General features: G+C 40.2%; 1 protein-coding gene across 1 annotated transcript in view; it reads left to right on the forward strand.

Moving 5' to 3' along the window:
• Nucleotides 1-20,497, forward strand: part of LOC126215273 (uncharacterized) — a 96,664-nt gene that overhangs the window by 54,927 nt on the left and 21,240 nt on the right. Inside the window, exons 8-9 of the mRNA XM_049941960.1 lie at nucleotides 7,179-7,363; nucleotides 16,869-17,018. Coding sequence (XP_049797917.1) covers nucleotides 7,179-7,363; nucleotides 16,869-17,016 — 333 coding nt within the window. The 3' untranslated portion in view covers nucleotides 17,017-17,018. The remainder of the gene's footprint in view (nucleotides 1-7,178; nucleotides 7,364-16,868; nucleotides 17,019-20,497) is intronic.

Below are 20,497 nucleotides of genomic sequence, written 5' to 3' on the forward strand. Positions count from 1 at the left end.
CCCGGGAGTGGAAAGACTTACCTTGGGGGGAAAGAGCGAGCGCACACGCACACAAACATCTGCACATATGCAGACACAAGCAGATGTGTAAAGGCAAAGAGTTTGGCAGAGATGTCAGTCAAGGCGGAAGTGCAGAGGCAAAGATGTTATTGAATGACAGGTGAGGTATGAGCGGCGGCAACTTGAAATTAGTGGAGGTTGAGGCCTGGTGGGTAACGGGAAGAGAGGATATATTGAGGGGCAAGTTCCCATCTCCGGAGTTCGAATAGGTTGGTGTCAGTGGAAAGTATCCAGATAACCCGGACGGTGTAACACTGTGCCAAGATGTGCTGGCCGTGCACCAAGGCATGTTTAGCCACAGGGTGATCCTCATTACCAATAAACACTGTCTGCCTGTGTCCATTCATGCGAATGGACAGTTTGTTGCTGGTCATTCCCACATAGAAAGCTTCACAGTGTAGGCAGGTCAGTTGGTAAATCACGTGGGTGCTTTCACACGTGGCTCTGCCTTTGATCGAATACACCTTCCGGGTTACAGGACTTGAGTAGGTGGTGGTGGGAGGGTACATGGGACAGGTTTTACGGGGGGGGGTTACATTCCCTACTCTCTTAATCAGTTAGTGAAATAAATCATCTCCTTTGGAAGAGAGCAACAAAAGTTTGAGGATAAGTCAATTATTATCCACAAAGTAGTTATAAACTTTCATTGTAATAAAATAGAAAACTTTAAGAACATCATTTTTTGACATAATCTCCTTGTGTTTGATGCATTAGGTTCATCATTGTACAAGCTTCCTGATGCCCTCATAAATGTAGCCTGTTTGTTAATTGTGTAGCCTGTTTGTTAATTGTGTAGCCTGTTTGTTAATTGTGTAGCCTGTTTGTTAATTGTGTAGCCTGTTTGTTAATTGTGTAGCCTGTTTGTTAATTGTGTAGCCTGTTTGTTAATTGTGTAGCCTGTTTGTTAATTGTGTAGCCTGTTTGTTAATTGTGTAGCCTGTTTGTTAATTGTGTAGCCTGTTTGTTAATTGTGTAGCCTGTTTGTTAATTGTGTAGCCTGTTTGTTAATTGTGTAGCCTGTTTGTTAATTGTGTAGCCTGTTTGTTAATTGTGTAGCCTGTTTGTTAATTGTGTAGCCTGTTTGTTAATTGTGTAGCCTGTTTGTTAATTGTGTAGCCTGTTTGTTAATTGTGTAGCCTGTTTGTTAATTGTGTAGCCCGTTTGTTAATTGTGTAGCCCGTTTGTTAATTGTGTAGCCCGTTTGTTAATTGTGTAGCCCGTTTGTTAATTGTGTAGCCCGTTTGTTAATTGTGTAGCCCGTTTGTTAATTGTGTAGCCCGTTTGTTAATTGTGTAGCCCGTTTGTTAATTGTGTAGCCTGTCCATCTAATCCTCAGCCTTCTTCTATAGCGCAACGTTTCTAAAGCTTCTATTCTCCTCGTCTGAATTGTATAAAATACACATTGACGTGTTGGAAGTCAGATCTTGAAGCTAGAGAGATCTGTAGAGTTTGAATAAGAGTCCCTAACCATTCTTTCCACCAACCTATCGTATTCTGAAGTTGTGTCTTCAGTGCAGAAGACAGCTCGTTGGTCATGGTATCTTCTTCAGTGGAGGCTGCTATGCTATTGTCTCGAACTTGAACCTGTGTGTGTGCGCGCGCCTTTTTGGTGGATGCCACTTGCCCAGGTTAGTCTCTGTAGCTACAGAGGGCAAGATCTGTAGTAGGGACAATGGTGGTAGGTGACAGCTCTCATTAATGTGTCTTGTTTGTTTATATTTTAAAATATCACTTTTTACACTATCTTCTACAATGCTCACCATAGCTTTCTTAATAGTACGGTAATTTTTCTGACAACTTCAGATACAGAGTATGACATGTCCTTCTGAAACAGAGATACACGTCTGGCTCTAATGAACACCCGAAATAGTTTTGCATGACTAGATCTTCATAACGCCCAAAGCAGTCTGACTAGCGCAGCCGAAGTACTTCACCTCCCAGGCACGCCAAAACGACCCGAAGCTGTCCGAAGCACTTCGGTTGCAATATTGTTACTATTATGTTTCTCAGAGTTTGTGAAATTTAATAAAAAAAAAACAGTGGGCTTGTAAGGTAACCCTGAGAGAGTGTCATACTGAAAACTGGGTTAAATACAATGAAAAGTATATAAATAATTAATAAGAGGAGTTAAGCATTTTGATGCCTAACACTCGAATGTGCCGACCAGTCAGAAGCAAGTTCAGTAAATTGGTGGACTCTGCCAAGGGAATGGTACGTACTGTACCATCTGCTGCTTGTACCTCACTCCACTTTTGCACCACATGTTAACTACTTCACGTGTATCAAGTGCATCAAGGTGAGCTTTTAGCAAGGTAAAATACTGGCGGCAACAGCCAGGGATATCACAACTGCCTGTCGTCAATGTTTTGTTTCCGTACAAAACTACTCCTGTCAAATATTTTCAGAAAAGACCACCTGATGCCCGCGTTTATATTACAAGTTAAAATACAGGGTAAGTCAAAAAGGACTTTACACCTTTGGAAAGATACAGAAATTTATTGAGAACTTAAAGAATTGGTAGATGCTGTTTTGTAGCAAGCAACCTCAAATTTCACATAGAAGTGTCAACTGTCATTTTGGTTCAATGCGATTATCATTTCTCATGCACCAGACGTCCCATTGGTAACCAATTTCTTCCCACACACATAGGAGAAAATTGGCAGTGGTTGCTTAGATCTGATTTGTCATGTCAGCTAAATTGTTTGGTAGGGGAGGAACATACGTCTGGTCTTCAATGAAACACCAGAGAAAGAAATAAAGTGGTGTCGAGTCAGGGGAGCGAGGTGGCAATGCAACTGGCCCTTCGTGGCCAATCTACTGGGTAGCAATTGTCATGGAAACCTCGAACTAGTGGTGGAATAGGGTAGTGGTGCACTACGTAAATCAAACTTGAGGTGGTTTGCTACAAAATGACACATCTACAAATTCTGTAAGTTATCTCAATAAGTTTCTATATCATATCAAAGTTATATAGTCCTTCTTCACTCACCACATATTTGTTTTTCCCAGGATATATTACAGCCAGTACATGAAAGTCAAATGCACAGCAAAAGAAACACAAAAAATTACATACAATGGAAATATAAAATAAACTTGCTACATATAGTGTAGCAACATATTGTGTCCTGCCCCCATGAACCATGTACCTTGCCGTTTGTGGGGAGGCTTGCGTGCCTCAACGATACAGATAACCGTACCGTAGGTGCAACCACAACGGAGGGGTATCTGTTGAGAGGCCAGACAAACGTGTGGTTCCTGAAGAGGGGCAGCAGCCTTTTCAGTAGTTGCAAGGGCAACAGTCTGGATGATTGACTGATCTAGCCTTGTAACACTATTCAAAATGGCCTTGCTGTTCTGGAACTGCGAACGGCTGAAAGCAAGGGGAAACTACGGCCGTAATTTTTCCCGAGGGCATGCAGCTTTACTGTATGATTAAATGATGATGGCGTCCTCTTGGGTAAAATATTCCGGAGGTAAAATAGTCCCCCATTCGGATCTCCGGGTGGGGACTACTCAAGAGGATGTCATTATCAGGAGAAAGAAAACTGCCATTCTACAGATTGGAGCGTGGAATGTCAGATCACTTAATCGGGCAGGTAGGTTAGAAAATTTAAAAAGGGAAATGGATAGGTTAAAGTTAGATATAGTGGGAATTAGTGAAGTTCGGTGGCAGGAGGAACAAGACTTCTGGTAAGGTGACTACAGGGTTATAAACACAAAATCAATTAGGGGTAATGCAGGAGTAGGTTTAATAATGAATAGGAAAATAGGAATGCGGGTAAGCTACTACAAACAGCATAGTGAACGCATTATTGTGGCCAAGATAGATACGAAGCCCACACCTACTACAGTAGTACAAGTTTATATGCCGACTAGCTCTGCAGATGATGAAGAAATTGAAGAAATGTATTATGAAATAAAAGAAATTATTCAGATAGTGAAGGGTGACAAAAATTTAGTAGTCATGGGTGACTGGAATTCGGTAGTAGGAAAAGGGAGAGAAGGAAACGTAGTAGGTGAATATGGATTGGGGCTAAGAAATGAAAGAGGAAGCCGCCTGGTAGAATTTTGCACAGAGCACAACTTAATCATAGCTAGCACTTGATTCAAGAATCATAAAAGACGGTTGTATACATGGAAGAAGCCTGGAGATACTAAAAGGTATCAGATAGATTACATAATGGTAAGACAGAGATTTAGGAACCAGGTTTTAAATTGTAAGACATTTCCAGGAGCAGATGTGAACTCTGACCACAATCTATTGGTTATGACCTGTAGATTAAAACTGAAGAAACTGCAAAAAGGTGGGAACTTACGGAGATGGGACCTGGATAAACTGAAAGAACCAGAGGTTGTACAGAGTTTCAGGGAGAGCATAAGGGAACAATTGACAGGAATGGGGGAAAGAAATACAGTAGAAGAAGAATGGGTAGCTTTGAGGGATGAAGTAGTGGAGGCGGCAGAGGATCAAGTAGGTAAAAAGACGAGGGCTAGTAGAAATCCTTGGGTAACACAAGAAATATTGAATTTAATTGATGAAAGAATAAAATATAAAAATGCAGTAAATGAAGCAGACAAAAAGGAATACAAACGTCTCAAAAATGATATCAACAGGAAGTGCAAAATGGCTAAGCAGGGATGGCTAGAGGACAAATGTAAGGATGTAGAGGCTTATCTCACTAGGGGTACGATAGATACTGCCTACAGGAAAATTAAAGAGACCTTTGGAGAAAGGAGACCCACTTGTGTGAATATCAAAAGCTTTGATGGAAACCCAGTTCTAAGCAAAGAAGGGAAAGCAGAAAGGTGGAAGGAGTATATAGAGGGTCTATACAAGGGCGATGTACTTGAGAACAATATAAGGGAAATGGAAGAGGAGGTAGATGAAGATGAAATGGGAGATATGATAGTGTGTGAAGAGTTTGACAGAGCACTGAAAGACCTGAGTCGAAACAAGGCCCCGGGAGTAGACAACGTTCCATTGGAACTACTGACAACCTTGGGAGAGCCAGTCCTGACAAAACTCTACCATCTGGTGAGCAAGATGTATGAGACAGGCGAAATTCCCTAAGACTTCAAGAAGAATATAATAATTCCAGTCCCAAAGAAAGCAGGTATTGACAGATGTGAAAATTACCGAATTATCAGTTTAATAAGTCACAGCTGCAAAATACTAACGCGAATTCTTTACAGATGAAGGGAAATACTGATAGAAGCCAACCTCGGGGAAGATGAGTTTGGATTCCTTAGAAATGTTGGAACACGTGAGGCAATACTGACCCTACGACTTATCTTAGAAGAAAGATTAAGGAAAGGCAAACCTACGTTTCTAGCATTTGTAGACTTAGAGAAAGCTTTTGACAATGTTGATTGGAATACTGTCTTTCAAATTCTGAAGGTGGCAGGTGTAAAATACAGAGAGCGAAAGGCTGTTTACAGTTTGTACAGAAACCAGATGGCAGTTATAAAAGTAGAGTCGACATGAAAGGGAAGCAGTGGTTGGGAAGGGAGTGAGACAGTGTTGTAGCCTATCCCCAATGTTATTCAATCTGTATATTGAGCAAGCAGTAAAGGAAACAAAAGAAAAATTTGGCATAGGTATTAAAATCCATGGAGAAGAAATAAAAACTTTGAGGTTTGCCGATGACATTGTAATTCTGTCAGAGACAGCAAAGGACTTGGAAGAGCAGTTGAATGGAATGGACAGTGTCTTGAAAGGAGGATATAAGATGAACATCAACAAAAGCAAAACAAGGGTAATGGAATGTAGTCGAATTAAATCGGGTGATGCTGAGGGAATTAGATTAGGAAATGAGACACTTAAAGTAGTAAAGGAGTTTTGCTATTTGGGGAGCAAAATAACTGATGATGGTTGAAGTAGAGAGGATATAAAACGTAGGCTGTCAATGGCAAGGAAAGCGTTTCTGAGGAAGAGAAATTTGTTAACATCGAGTATAGATTTAAGTGTCAGGAAGTCGTTTCTGAAAGTATTTGTATGGAGTGTAGCCATGTATGGAAGTGAAACATGGATGATAAATAATTTAGACAAGAAGAGAATAGAAGCTTTCGAAATGTGGTGCTACAGAAGAATGCTGAAGATTAGATGGGTAGATCACATAACTAATGAGGAGGTATTGAATAAAATTGGGGAGAAGAGGTGTTTGTGGCAAAACTTGACTAGAAGAAGGGATCGGTTGGTAGGACATGTTCTGAGACATCGAGGGACCACCAATTTAATATTGGAGGCGAGCGTGGAGGTTAAAAATTGTAGAGGGAGACCAAGAGATGAATACACTAAGTAGATTCAGAAGGATGTAGGCTGCAGTAGGGACCGGGTGTTGAAGAATCTTGCTCAGGATAGAGTAGCATGAAGAGCTGCATCAAACCAGTCTCAGGACTGAAGACAACAACAACATATTGTGTGAAAAAAGAAACAGTGATGAGGATTAGTCAACAGTAAAATGACCTATATAAATGCTGTGGCGTAGCCATGAGGTAAGCAAACAGTAAAAATGATCCATGTAAAGTCCAAGACATCTGTTATAAAAACAGTTCTGCAACTCAGTTACTTTGCTGCCCATATAGTAAAATTTGTCTGTCATGTCTAAGTTCCTAATCTGTTTCCCTCAGCATTGCCTAGTTTAATTAGGCTACATTATGTTATCCGTGTTTTACTTTTGTAGGTGTTTGTTTATAACTATTTTTCAAGACACTATCCATTCCGATCAACTGTTTTCCCAAGTGCTTGGATGCTCAGCAAACCTGAAATTTTTTAGTGATTCCCCATTTTGAAATTCCTCTCTGGTTTATTTTAGTGCTGGCCCTATGTACATATTGAATAATATTGGGAATAGGCTAAAACACACTGCCTTTTCACTAATTACTTTCTTTTGACAGCCTTAGGCTTTGGTTTCTATAAATTGTAGATAACTTGTTGTCTGCGCGTTCTCTCTCTCTCTCTCTCTCTCTCTCTCTCTCTCTTTCTCTCTCTCTCTCTGTGTGTGTGTGTATCTCTCTCTCTCTCCCCCCCCCTCTCCCTCCCACCCCCACTTCCTCCTCCTTCTCCCACCTCCCTCTCCCACCCTCCATTTGCCACTGCAGGTGTTAATTTGTTGCAGGGTCAGCACCTGGGACTGGAGTTCATGCAGTGGTTCCGGACTCTAATGGTGTCCTCAGTGTCGGACACGGGGATCTGCTTACTGGGGAAGGGCCCCCACTCCCCGTGGGGCGTATCCATCCTCCGCAGGATGGGCTGTGGCCAGAATGAGCACAACCCACTGCTCCGGAAGCTCGTCGCCCGTGGGTCAGTACACTGTTCAAAGTGTTGTCACCTTTGCTGTGGAGTGCAGGCCATTCTCGGTTATTGAAACCGTGTGGCAGCAAATTTAACGTAGTTGCTTTTATGTCATTTAAATGAAAACCAGCCTTTCCTCCTTTTTACTGAACACTGAATGCGTTGTTTATAACAAGTCTGAATGACTGTCGATAACCGATCGGATGCAGAGTGTCGGCATGAAATACACTAATAGACAAAGCAACTCGGTAACCGAAATACTATCAAGTAATAAAACTGTAAAGCAAGGTGTTCCACAGGGCTCAGTATTGGGACCCCTACTTTTCCTCCTGTATATTATTAATGACTTGAGCCTGAATGTTGATGCACACAAAATAATATTTGCTGATGACACAACTGTACTCCTCAAAGGGGAGAATACAGAGGCTGTGCAAAAAGCTGTGAACTTGGCCACTGAAAAACTCAGCAACTGGGCTAAAATCAACAGATTAACTATCAACACCAAAAAGACAGCTTGCATGAACTTTCACACAACACAAAATGCAAATTCCTCTTAGCCATTTGTCACTGTGAATAACCAGCCAATATATATCGACACTGTTTTTAAATTCCTGGGTCTGTGGGTTCGAGATAACCTGAAATGGAATACACATACAGGATAGGTAAATGCCAGGATTTGCACTGGCTGTTATGCATTGAGTGTACTGAAAACATGTGCTAGCCTGAAAACATTAACCAGCGCGTACTACACTTACATACAAGCCCACCTAAAATATGGTGTAATATTCTGGGGAAATTCTCAAACTGCTCTGAGAACATTCAGAATCCAGAAGAGAGCAATGAGGATTATTACTGGGAGCAAACCCAGAGACTCCTGCAAACCCATCTTCAGAAAGTTGGAAATCCTTGCACTGCCTTGCCTCTACATTCTCGAGACCACATAGTACCAACTGACCTCAGAGTCGTAAAAAATAATGAAATACATGAACACAACACCAGGAAAAACACAAATCTGCGTGTTATACGTACAAACACTCAACTGTGTAAAAAGGGAGCTTTCTACATAGGGTCTCCAACTGTTCAACAATCTTCCCACTAGTATTAAGACCACCGAAGACAACATAAAATTTAGCAAAGCCGTGAAGTCATATTTGTTGTCACTGTTTTTACTATGTAAATGAATACTTAGAACAGTAAGCTTGTTATTTGTGTTAAATTGAAAACATTGAGCAATATAATACATTAGGATACTATAGACCTATGTTAATATATGTTAACAATGTTAACTGATATTTTCTGACATCTGCAACACACTGTGTACCATCAGATCACATGGAATGAATAAATAAATAAATAAATAAATAAATAAACTCCAATATGAATTGTAATTTCTTAGATATTTCTGGTTGTGGTCATTTTACAAGAAACACCAGAGTAATTAATGTCCCCTGAGTCATCTTTGAATGTGCACTCTCAGTATTTTAACAGTAACCCTTTCTGTAGTGCACAGCTGCTCCTTGCAGTGTCTGCCACTGGAATCTGTTGAGTAACTCACCCAACCTGAATAAACAATCCTGTGAGGAAATGTCCCATTGTTAAGCGAATCTTTCTATTTCTTCTGTTAATGCGATGTTGTAAGGGTCCTAGGCTGATGAATAGTCGCGAATCCCTTGAACGAGTGTTTTGCAAGTCACTTCTTTCATGGATGAATTAAGTTTCCATAAGATTCTTCCATTGACTATCAGTGTGACATCTTCTTTCTCTACAATTTGTTTTGTCATTCCACAATAGGTTGGCCCTAGCTTGTGACAAAGGATTTATTTTGAAAGTAAACATGAGTTCCAAAAGAAATCCATTGGAATTCGATTACTCAATAAATAGTACAATTCTCAAGACTGTCAATTCAACTAAGTACCTGGGTGTTAAAATTACGAACAACTTCAGTTGGAAAGACCACATAGATAATATTGTGGGGAAGGCGAGCCAAAGGTTGCGTTTCATTGGTAGGACACTTAGAAGATGCTACAATCCACTAAAGAGACAGCTTACACTACACTCGTTCGTCCTCTGTTAGAATATTGCTGCGCGGTGTGGGATCCTTACCAGGTGGGATTGACGGAGGACATCGAAAGGGTGCAAAAAATGGCAGCTCGTTTTGCATTATCACGTAATAGGGGAGAGAGTGTGGCAGATATGATATGCGAGTTGGGATGGAAGTCATTAGAGCAAAGACGTTTTTCGTCGCGGCGAGATCTATTTACGAAATTTCAGTCACCAACTTTCTCTTCCGAATGCGAAAATATTTTGTTGAGCCCAACCTACATAGAAATCAGAGCTCGAACAGAAATGTTTAGGTGTTCGTTTTTCCCACGTGCTGTTCGGGAGTGGAATGGTAGAGAGATACTATGATTGAGGTTCGATGAACCCTCTGCCAAGCACTTAAATGAGAATTGCAGAGTAATCATGTAGATTTAGATGTAAGTTTTATTTCTCTTTTGGGTGTGCCTGTTGACAACTCAGTGCCTCTGCTAGTCAGTGAGGGATTATTTATGTGCAGCATGTCTCAGGAGAAATTTGAAGCAAAATGTGTAGTAAACATGGGCTCTGAAATGTGAAGCTTAAGAGCTATGAGCACCTTTCTTCAGTTGGAGAGATGTTTCACCATAGCAAAGATAAGTGCTCATAGTTCTTTAGGCATGCACTTAAGAGCCCATGTTTGCTGACCATTTTTTTCTCTTGTTTTGGTCCATACTATCATCTCTCAAAATATGAAAAGGAAAGAGCTTGCAATACAAGAGATTCATTTGACAGTATAGAAGATGAAAAGCTTATATCACTTAAGGTATCTATTTTAGAGCCCGTGTTAACTATACTTCGTTGCTTTGGAAGATCTTTCCTTCAGAGGTTTAGTGGAAGTTTTATGATGCTCTTACAATGGCTTAACTTTGAGAAAATATTGTAAATAGAACTGATCCTTCCACACTCTGTTAGGGTATGCCAGAAATTACCTTTGAATCTGGCAGTTTTGTCCTCTGGAGAATAAATATTGTGCTATACCTCTCAAGTACAGAATCTAGTCATATATCTGGTCTGTAACTGCTTAAGGTCGTTTGTTGTCACTAAACAACAGTGTGGAACTGATTTCAATATAAACTTTGACAGAAAATAAGAATAAAATTGACTTTGAGATTGTGATGACCTTACATAATCTGACATCAGTAATAAACTTCCCAACAAGAATTACATCAGAGTGCCAAACTATGATAGACAACATTTTTTTAGATGTAAGTAGACATCAGAATTATATTGTCAGGCAGGTTATAAGTGGGATTTCAGATGATGGACAAATTCTCACTCTTTATGACGTTAATCTGTTCAAAAAAGAATTCCCTCAATGAAAATTCATAAGAGTAATTAATGAAGAGGCGAAAGGAACTTTCAACCACAGGTTGCAGCAAATGGATTGGTTTTCAGTATATAGCCATGATGATGTTGATACTAAATTTAACTGTTTTATAAATGAATTCTGTGCTCTTTTTGAAGAAATATTTCCCAAGAAATGGGTCAGAAACAGTGCTTCCAATTCTGTAAGCCAGCTTTGGATTACAAAAGGTATAAAACAGTCATGTAAAACCAAAAGGGGAAACTTATGCTGCAGTAAGATTCTGTAAAGATGTAGAAAAATGGGAACACTATAGATTATACTGTAAAATTTTGAAGAAAGTAATATGGAAATCAAAAGCCCTTTATTATGAGAAGAAAATAGATAATTCTAATAATAAAATAAAAACAATTCGGAGCATTGTAAAAAAAAGAAACAGGAAGAGATACAACAAGCAAAGAAGATGTAAATAAAATCAGGTATGAAGGAACCCTAGTAGATAATCCCAACATGGTGGCTGAGATTTTTAATAAACACTTCTTATCAGTAACTCAACAGATTGGTTGCAAGCCCAATGTTGATGAAGCAGTAACTCTTTGTCAAGCAGTATATTCAAACACAATTTCAGAAATGCACCTTAATCCTATCACTGTAGAAGAAATTCAAGAAATCATCATGTCTCTAAAAAGTATGAACTCTGCAGAGGTTGATAATATATCTAGTAGTTTATTGAAATATTCTTGTGTGTGGATAAGGGACATTCTGTCATATTTTCAATGCTTCCCTTCAGAAAGGTGTTCCCAGTAGACTTAAGTATGCCATTGTGAAGTCCCTGTACAAAAAGGGTGATAAAGCTGAACTAACTAACTATCAACCTATCTCTTTGCTGACAGCTTTCTCCAAAATTCTAGAAAAGCTAATACATGTAAGAATTACTGATCATCTCATTAAGAATGAAGTTCTCAGTAAGAACCAGTTTGGCTTTCAAAAGGGCCGTTCAACAGAAGATGCAGTCTACGCACTTGCAAATGAAGTCCTAGAAACTCTTAATGAAAAAATGCTAGCACTTGGTGTCTCCTGTGATTTATCCAAAGCGTTTGACTGTGTTGATCACCAGATTCTCTTGCAAAAAGCAAAATTAGTAGGAATAAGTGGTGTTGCAGGCAATTGGCTACAGTCGTACCTCCAAGACAGAAAACAAAAAGTTGTGTTGAATAGCTCGGGTGGAGTATGTGACACTTCCTCAGATTCTGAGTGGAGTTCCATTACATGTGGAGTGCCCCAGGGCTCAATTCTTTGGCCACTATTATTCCTGATTTTTATAAATGATCTACCATCATGTACAAGCCTGCCGTGTAAATTTACATTATTTGCTGATACCACAATTTTTATGAGCAGTAGAACAGACAACAATCTTGAGGAACTCATTAATCACATACTCTCAGATATGGTTAATTGGTTCAAGGTGAATGGTCTCTCATTAAATTCCAGTAAGACCAGCTTTATTCAATTCTGTACAAAAACAGAAAAAGAGAGAGAGATAAGTGTGACATGTGGTAATCAACCAATAGTTAGAATGGAAACAACAAAATTTCTTGGAGTGCACATTGACAAGAAAATGAACTGGCCTTCACATATTATTTATCTCTGTAAGAGGCTTAGCTCTGCTACCTATGCTTTACAGGTTGTCACTACATGTGTTGAACCCAACACTGCAAAAGTGGCATACTATGGCTATTTTCATTCTCTCATTGAGTACGGAAATATTTTTTGGGGCAACCAGCAATTAGCAAGGAAAGTGTTCATTACACAGAAGCGAGCTTTTAAGAATTATGTGGATTACGCCCAAGAGACTCGTGTAGAAATAGTTTTCGTAAACTTAAAATATACACAACTACATGCCAATATATTTTTTCTCTCATGTGTTTAGTTTGTAAAAATAGATATTTCAACCAAACAGTAATTATCATGAGCATAACACAAGGAGGAAGAATGACATACACAGCGAGCTCAGAAATTTGAGCTTGGTGCAAAAGGGTGTCCGCTACACTGGAGCAAAACTGTTCAGTGCTCTTCCTCCTGTAATAGACAGAGATTCATAACAATAGTAAGTTTAAGAAAGGACTAAAAATATTTCTACTAGAAAAAGCTTTTTAGAGTAAAGATGAATTTTTAACTAAAAAATTGTAGTATTTTAATATAATATAATACAAGTTGACATAATGCGCGCGCGCACAAGCAGACAGCTCACAAGCAGACATATTTAAAGACAGAGTTTGGACGTACTCAAATTTCTGTATATGCTATAAGATTATCAGATTGTATTTGTAAAAAACTGACTCGTTCCACGTCCTTGTGTATCCAACACAGTTGGACCTATGGAACACGAAATAAATCAAATCAATGCCTCCCACAAGTCAAGGAATGCGCCATCGACTTGGGCACCTTCGTCCAGAGGACGTGGACAGTGACCTTTGTTTTGAAAGAACTGTTTGTGGAATCTGAGGTTTTTTTTAAAATAGATAATATTTTCATTCTTCACTAACATCATAGTGCATGACTGTAAAATGGGTTCCATAATTCTAAAACAGCTATATGCAACAGTTCAGTGACACTTCTCAAAAATGGGAATGAGGTGCGCTTTTCCCATTCACTCTCTACCGTTCATTGTTCTAGTGACTTATGACAACTACCGCTAGAAGCAGAGAAAGTTCTTTCGCATAATCTGTTGAATCTCATAGATATCTAATCTGATCCAGGTGCCTTTCAACTGTTTAGCAAGTTTAGTCAGTTTGCTATTGTGTGACCATTTATTTTAATTCCTGCAATTCTGGTGTGTTCTTCAGTGCAATTATTCTATCTGAGCAACCAAATATTTTAGTTTGTTTGATCCACTTACTATCTTCACACAAGACTGAATAATCTTTGTAATTCTAGTCAGATTTGTTGGGAAAATTTTACTCTAGAGCTCACTCAAATTGCTTGGTTTGATTTTGCTTCCAGGTTTCGTCAGTTAGGTTTTGGTGTCCCTTTAATGTGTGGTCAAGCTATCTTTGCTTTTGTAGTAACTTTCTAATGTGGCTTCTGTATCGTGATCGGTCTTTCTCTCGCGTGTACTTGTCTGAGGCTTATTGTACAATGCTTCTGAATTTAATCTAATTTTCCTCCACAATTGATCTGTTTGAAGTCTGTTCTTGGGTACTTCACACAGATTTTGTTAAGTTCAGAATAACTGAGCTTCCCAAACTCCAAAAATGGTGGCTATTTGTGTCAAACAGAAATACAATGACAGAAACAGCACATTAGTAATAAACTCACTTTAAAATGAGATAATTATGGGTGCAGATTAAGTAATGTTTTCTATAGAGTTACAATAAAGTCTATTAAACTCTTTCCTGGTGACTGGTACATTTTTCTTCTCTTAGGGTCTAAGTGACATACCTATACTACCTTTTTTAACCCCCTACAGTCTACACCTCTTTGCTCCCCAAGTAAGGAACTGTTAATTCCAAAAGAATATATGTATAGGTCGGCCTTTCTATCTCATAATTTATTAGTTTTTTCAGTTGCATTAATAACACTCCTCAATCAGTGAGGTGTCTTCAGGTTTGTGGCTATGTCATTTAAATCAAATTTCAGTTCATTGACCACATTTATATTTAAACACAGTTCCAACAGAGAGCTCAGAACCCCTACAGAAAATACATTTATGATTTCCAATATAACATTGGAAAATCTAGGTTAGAATATAAAGATTTCTACTCACCATAAAGATGACATGTTAAGTTGCAGTCAGGCACAATTAAGACATGCATAAGCACCCTTCATCACACACACACACACACACACACACACACACACACACACACACACACACACACACACACGGCAAGCACACCTCACACAAAATTACTGCCAATTCCAGCAGCTTACAACACGTTTGCTGCTTCCTTAATTATCCCAGTCCCAACCTATGCTAACATACTGTCCCCACACCCTCCAAACAGCAGCTTCGACTCCCTCTGTCTTCTCTTCTCCCTATTGTAGTCTCCCACCCTCTTTATTGCCCTCTGCCAATGCATCCACCCATCTTTCCTTTCCTTGCTTCTCTCCTCCTTCACTAAATTTTCCCTGCCTTCCTGGCCCATAACCATCCAACACAGCACCTGTTGGCAGTCTAATCCCTGCATACTCCACTATACAACACTGTTCTCTCTCCCAGCTGTACACTATCCCCATTCCTTCCCTTTCAGATTGCTGCTTCCATTCTCTGTGACAGTTGCATTCTGGCCTGAGCTGCCAGAGTTTGCAGTCTCGTGTGCGAGAGTTGGCTAACTTACACAAACGAATGGCATGTTTTTCTCTTTCTGATGAAGGCTGTGGCCGAAAACTTGTAAGTGTCTTTTAATTGTGCCTGTCATCTTTACGGTAAATAGCAGTCTACCTTTTCCTTCATGCTTTCCTTAGTCAAAAATTCATTTAAATTGTCATAGAAATTCCCTCTTGTAACAACTTTGTGAACAACACAGTGGCCATTATGTGTGTGTCTCATCTTGCTTACGTAGCTAGCAGCACAGAAAGGATATTTTCTTGCATTAAAAGTGGATCTCATTATGAGAAAATAGCGTTAGTATATTTCTTATAAGCTATTGTACGTGCCAAACATTAAAATACTGCCAAAATATAGCAATAAAATTGGTGTTAGATGCCCATTGAAAAGCATTTTCCAGCACTTGAAACAACAAAGTGACATAGTAATGAACCGTAGGAAATACACGGAGGTGACAAGCCATGGGACAGTGATATGGATACACCCAAGTGGTGGTAGTATTACATACATGAGGTGTAAAAGGGTAGTGCATTTGCAGATCTGTCATTCGTACTCAAGTGAGTCGTGCAAAAAGGTTTCTCTCACAATTATTGCCACCCTGGGAATTAACAGATTTTGAACGCGGAATGATGGTAGGGGCTAGGAATGTGGGACATTCCATTTTGGAAATTAAGGAATTGAATATTTTGAGATCCCCAGTGTCAAGTGTGTACCAAGAGTAGCAAATTTCGAGCGTTAACTCTCACTACAGACAATGCAGTGCGGACGGCCCTCATGTAATGACAGGGCAGCAGCATTTGCACAGAGTAGTTAGTACTTACAGACAAGGAGCACTGCACAAAATAACACGAGAAATCAGTGTGCCACATACAACGAATGTATCTGTTAGGACAGTGCAGCAAAATTTGATGTTAATGGGCAGTGGCAGCAGAAGAATGGTGGGACTGACAGCATGACATCACGTGCAGACGCTCCTGGGCTCGTGACCGTATCACTCGGACCCTAGATTACTGGAAAACTGTGGGCCGGTTAGGCGAGTCCCGATTACAGTTGGTAAGAGCTGGTGTGTCGCAGACCTCACAAAGCTGTGAACCACAGTTAAGAAGGGGACTGATGACCTCGGATGTTAAGTCCCATAGTTCTCAGAGCCATTTGTTAAGCCATTTGCAAGCCAGTGGTGGCTCCGTAATCGTGCGGACTTCGTTTACACGGGGTGGCCCGGGTCCTCTCGTACAACTGGACTGATCATCGGCTGGAAACAGTTACGTTTGACTCCGTGGACTTCGTGTTCCCAAACAATGATGGAATTAGCAATGGGCCACAATTGTTCACGACCGGTTTCAAGGAGACTCCGGACAATTTGAGCAAATCGATGGCCGACCAGTTCGCTCGACACGAATCGCAGTGAGCATTTATGGAACATAATCGAGAGAACCGCTAGTGCACAAAATCCTGTGCCAACAACTCTTTTGCAACTGTGGACAGCTATAGAGGCAGCATACCCCTCTGTTCTGCAGGGGACTTTCCAATGACTATCAGAGCCTGTGCCACGTCGAACTGCTGCACTACACTGGGCAAAAGGAGGTCCAACTCTGTATTAGAACGTATCCTGCGACTTTTGTCACCTCAGTGTAAATAAGTACACACAGCACTTTTGAGGTATAAGAAAATAAAGTATTAGATTACGTTGAAACCTTTGCTCACTCTCCTGGTACCAGAGTGATCTGCGACGATTGTATCTTTTCTGTAGACGGTGGTGTACTGATACTGGGAGTTGCTTTATCCCTGGCCCTTCTTTGCAGGTTCTCTGATGTGACAGACGTGAGTGTGGACTACCTGGTTCACGTGGACACTCTGCGCTATTTGGACCTGACGGGCTGTGGAGTGACGCGGCACGCCCTCGAGAGCTTCGCCGATCTCCGTCCAGATGTCAAAGTCGTGGGACTCTAACGGTATTCCTCCCTGTAATCCTGTCTCTATCTATCCATCCGTCTGTCTTTCTGGATGGTGGTGTGCTTTATGTGTGTTACTTGTTGTTGGAACACATCACTTAAAGTACTTATGGTTGTTACTGAACATACTTCTGGTTGTGTCATAACGGAAGTACGGAAAACAGATTGAATGGGAAGTTCAAATTAAATTTAACATGCTTAATTGATCAGATTTGATCATGTAATGAATCCTACTTTGAGGTGCATTTTCTGCAGCGCATTGCTATAGAAGCTGGGTCTGGTGTGATGTCTGTAGCACTTTCTGGTATGGATTTGCAGAGGTGTTGCATATTGCCTTAAACTCAGTTTTGCGTGGTAAGGATTGCTCGGTTAATAGTGTAAATATGGTGTTTTAATGTGAATTAAGCTGAGAGGACAAAATGAGGGTAATCCAGCAATTAATGACAGTTTGCCTTTAATAAATTCCATAAAAATATTTCATTAGCAAAAACATGTTGCAATAGCTTACTTCTATTTCTTTACACAATCACTGCCATTATTTAGGCTTGTTACATCTTCCTCAGCCTCTGAATCCCCTCATAATAGTTGGTTACCAGCAGTCCGTTAAGCAAGTTGTTTACTGGGGTCTTCACTTCATCACTTTAAAAATGTTTCATGTCAGGGGACACTGAGTGCCATGAAAATAGTTAGCAGTGTATGGTGCTACATTAAAAGCTTTCTCCCATATTGATTTGGGAAGCATAAAAATCTATCATGGGGGTCACACATACAGTACCTTGAAAATAAATTAAATTGCCTAGCATGTGCAATGATAATATTGTACAATGCTACCTGTATGGACATAAGAAAAGTAGTATATCACAGCTACTTTGAGTCAGTAATAAGGTGTGGACATGTATTTTGGGGTAACTCAAACCGTATGTGTTGAATTTTAAAACTTCAGGAAACATCATTAGAAATATGCACAATGCAGGGTGAAGAAAATCATGTTGCCCACTCCTAAAAAATCTGAGTATATTAAGTGTTCCTTCACTATACATATATGAGTTGATTATCTTTGTACACAGTAACCCTGATTTATTTGTAGCAAATCATTTTCAACATGATTACAACACCAGAAATCAAAATAATTTTATGCTGCCCACCCACCGTTTAAAACTTTATGCTCAAACTCCACATTATATGGGTATGAAAATTTATAACAAAGTGAAAGGAAGAGAATTGTTCAGCATAAATTTAGAAACACTGAAAAATCCTTAAATGAGAAACTAGTGCAGAAGTGTTACTATTCAGTACAAGAACTCATAAATGACAACCTGAAAATTTGAGCAGGAGAGAGCAAGTACTTAAGACTGTTGATCTTAAAAGTTTGTTACTTTGAAGAAAAATTATTAATTGCTTAATTAAGTAATTTTTCAGTACTGTATATTATATTACTGGTATCACAAGGAAAATTGTAAGAGAGTTTGTGTTTTGACGAGTCTCCTGTACTTTTAAGTCAATGGCTCGAAATTGTATGTTATGAGACAATAAACTTCTACTTGTACTCCAAATTTATAACCTTTGCCCTCCAGCACTGCAGCACCATTCCAGATACCACCTCGATAAATTGTCCTACTTGTTGATTTTTGATATCCTACTCCTGTCTTGGAGTACCGCTACCCAAGAACACCTATTCTACCCACAGGGAACACCTGATCTTCCCCCAGTAATCTCCTAATAGCGCACACACACACACACACACACACACACACACACACTGCCAAGCTGACCTCCTCAATTTGCCACATCCTTCTAACTCCATCCCAGCACTCCATTAAATCCAGAACCCAAAACATTGTTGTTAACATTTCCCCCAAGAACCTCAGTCCTACCCAAATGCGTTTTCATCCCCACACCCAAGTTAAACAATACTGTACTTATCAAAGACCTATTCTCCATCTCCTGATCCCTATAGTGGAAACTCTTCTTTGCTACCAATCCCTCGAACCAAAGTCAACCAAATCCTAACATTGACCTTTGCCTCTTCCAGTTCATACCAACATCTGTCCCCACTCCCACCTAACCACTCTCTGGTCACTTTCTAGGAATTCTTTGCCTCCAACGTGCTCTTGCCATTCTTCCCCAGGTCTCTTCCTAAGAACACCAACCTCTCAGCAGAAGAAACGACAGCAATTCACAACATCAAAACAGATCCTGAGTTAATTGTCTTGCCTTTTTGACAAAGGCTCCACTACTGTCACAATGGCTCACAGTGACTACCTGACAAGACTTGCCCCAATTGTCTGACTTCTTAACCTATGAGCTATGCCATAGTGATCCCACCCCAGAAGTGCAATGTAATCTTCATACCAGAACCTCTCCCTCAAGTACGTCTATCTCCTCACTATAACGCCCAGCACACCCACATTCCAAATCTTCCCCGAAATGCGCATGCATATGCATGCGCACGTGCACAGTAGTCTTGGATGCCCCATTTTTGCTGATTATTGTGTCCTACTGAAAGAATTTCTGCTCTTCTTGACAAATGCCTCCAACCTATTGCCTGAAACCTAGCCTCCTATATCAGAAATACCAACCACATCTTTCACCACCTATCAATCACTCCGATCCCTTTTCCCTCCTGGATACCTACTTGTCACTGTTGATGCCACTTCCCTGCACACAAACATCCCTCTTACTGTGGCTTCACTGCTATTGAACAGTACCTCCACCAACGTCCTTCACACAACACACACACTACCTCGTTCCTAATATACCCTACCAACTATACCCTCGCAGACAACTACTCCCTCTTAAAGGGGAAGCTATACAGATAAATTTGTGGCACATCCACGGGCACCTTACATGGTACCCTCCAATGCAAACATTATAACTCCCATCTAAAGGAAATCGTCCTAGCTTCCAAAAACCCCAAGCCCCTAGGCTGGTTGAAGATTAATTGTATCTTCAGATCTGGATTCAGGTCCATAACATCCAATCCTCATTCTTCCACAAACTCAACACCTTCTCTCCCATCCACTTCACCTGATCCTCAACCCAATGTGCCACTTTCCTGGATGTTGACCTCCACCTCTCCGGTGGCTCCACTCACACTTCTACCCACTTTAAATCCACTAACCATCAGCATTATCTGCATTTATACAACTATCATGGACTGGATCAACTAAACCACACACTTCACCATGGCTGTGATTATCTATCATTGTGTGTGGAAATAAGGGCATCCTACCCAAGATCCTCCCACCCTCCTAAAGTGGTGTTCCATCACCCACCCAAATTACACATCATCTTAGTTTATCCTAATGCCAATCCCACTCCCAACCCCTTGCTGCAGAAATCACAGCCCCATGGAAGACCCAACCACCAGACCAGCCCAATCCATGCATACAGCACTTCCTACCCCACCAGAGACAGGGTCACATGTGAAAGCAGCCGTGTCATTTACCAGCTCTCCTGAAAACATTACTCAGCTTTTT

Source organism: Schistocerca nitens, chromosome 12, assembly GCF_023898315.1.
Source record: "Schistocerca nitens isolate TAMUIC-IGC-003100 chromosome 12, iqSchNite1.1, whole genome shotgun sequence".
Classification (NCBI taxonomy): domain Eukaryota; kingdom Metazoa; phylum Arthropoda; class Insecta; order Orthoptera; family Acrididae; genus Schistocerca; species Schistocerca nitens.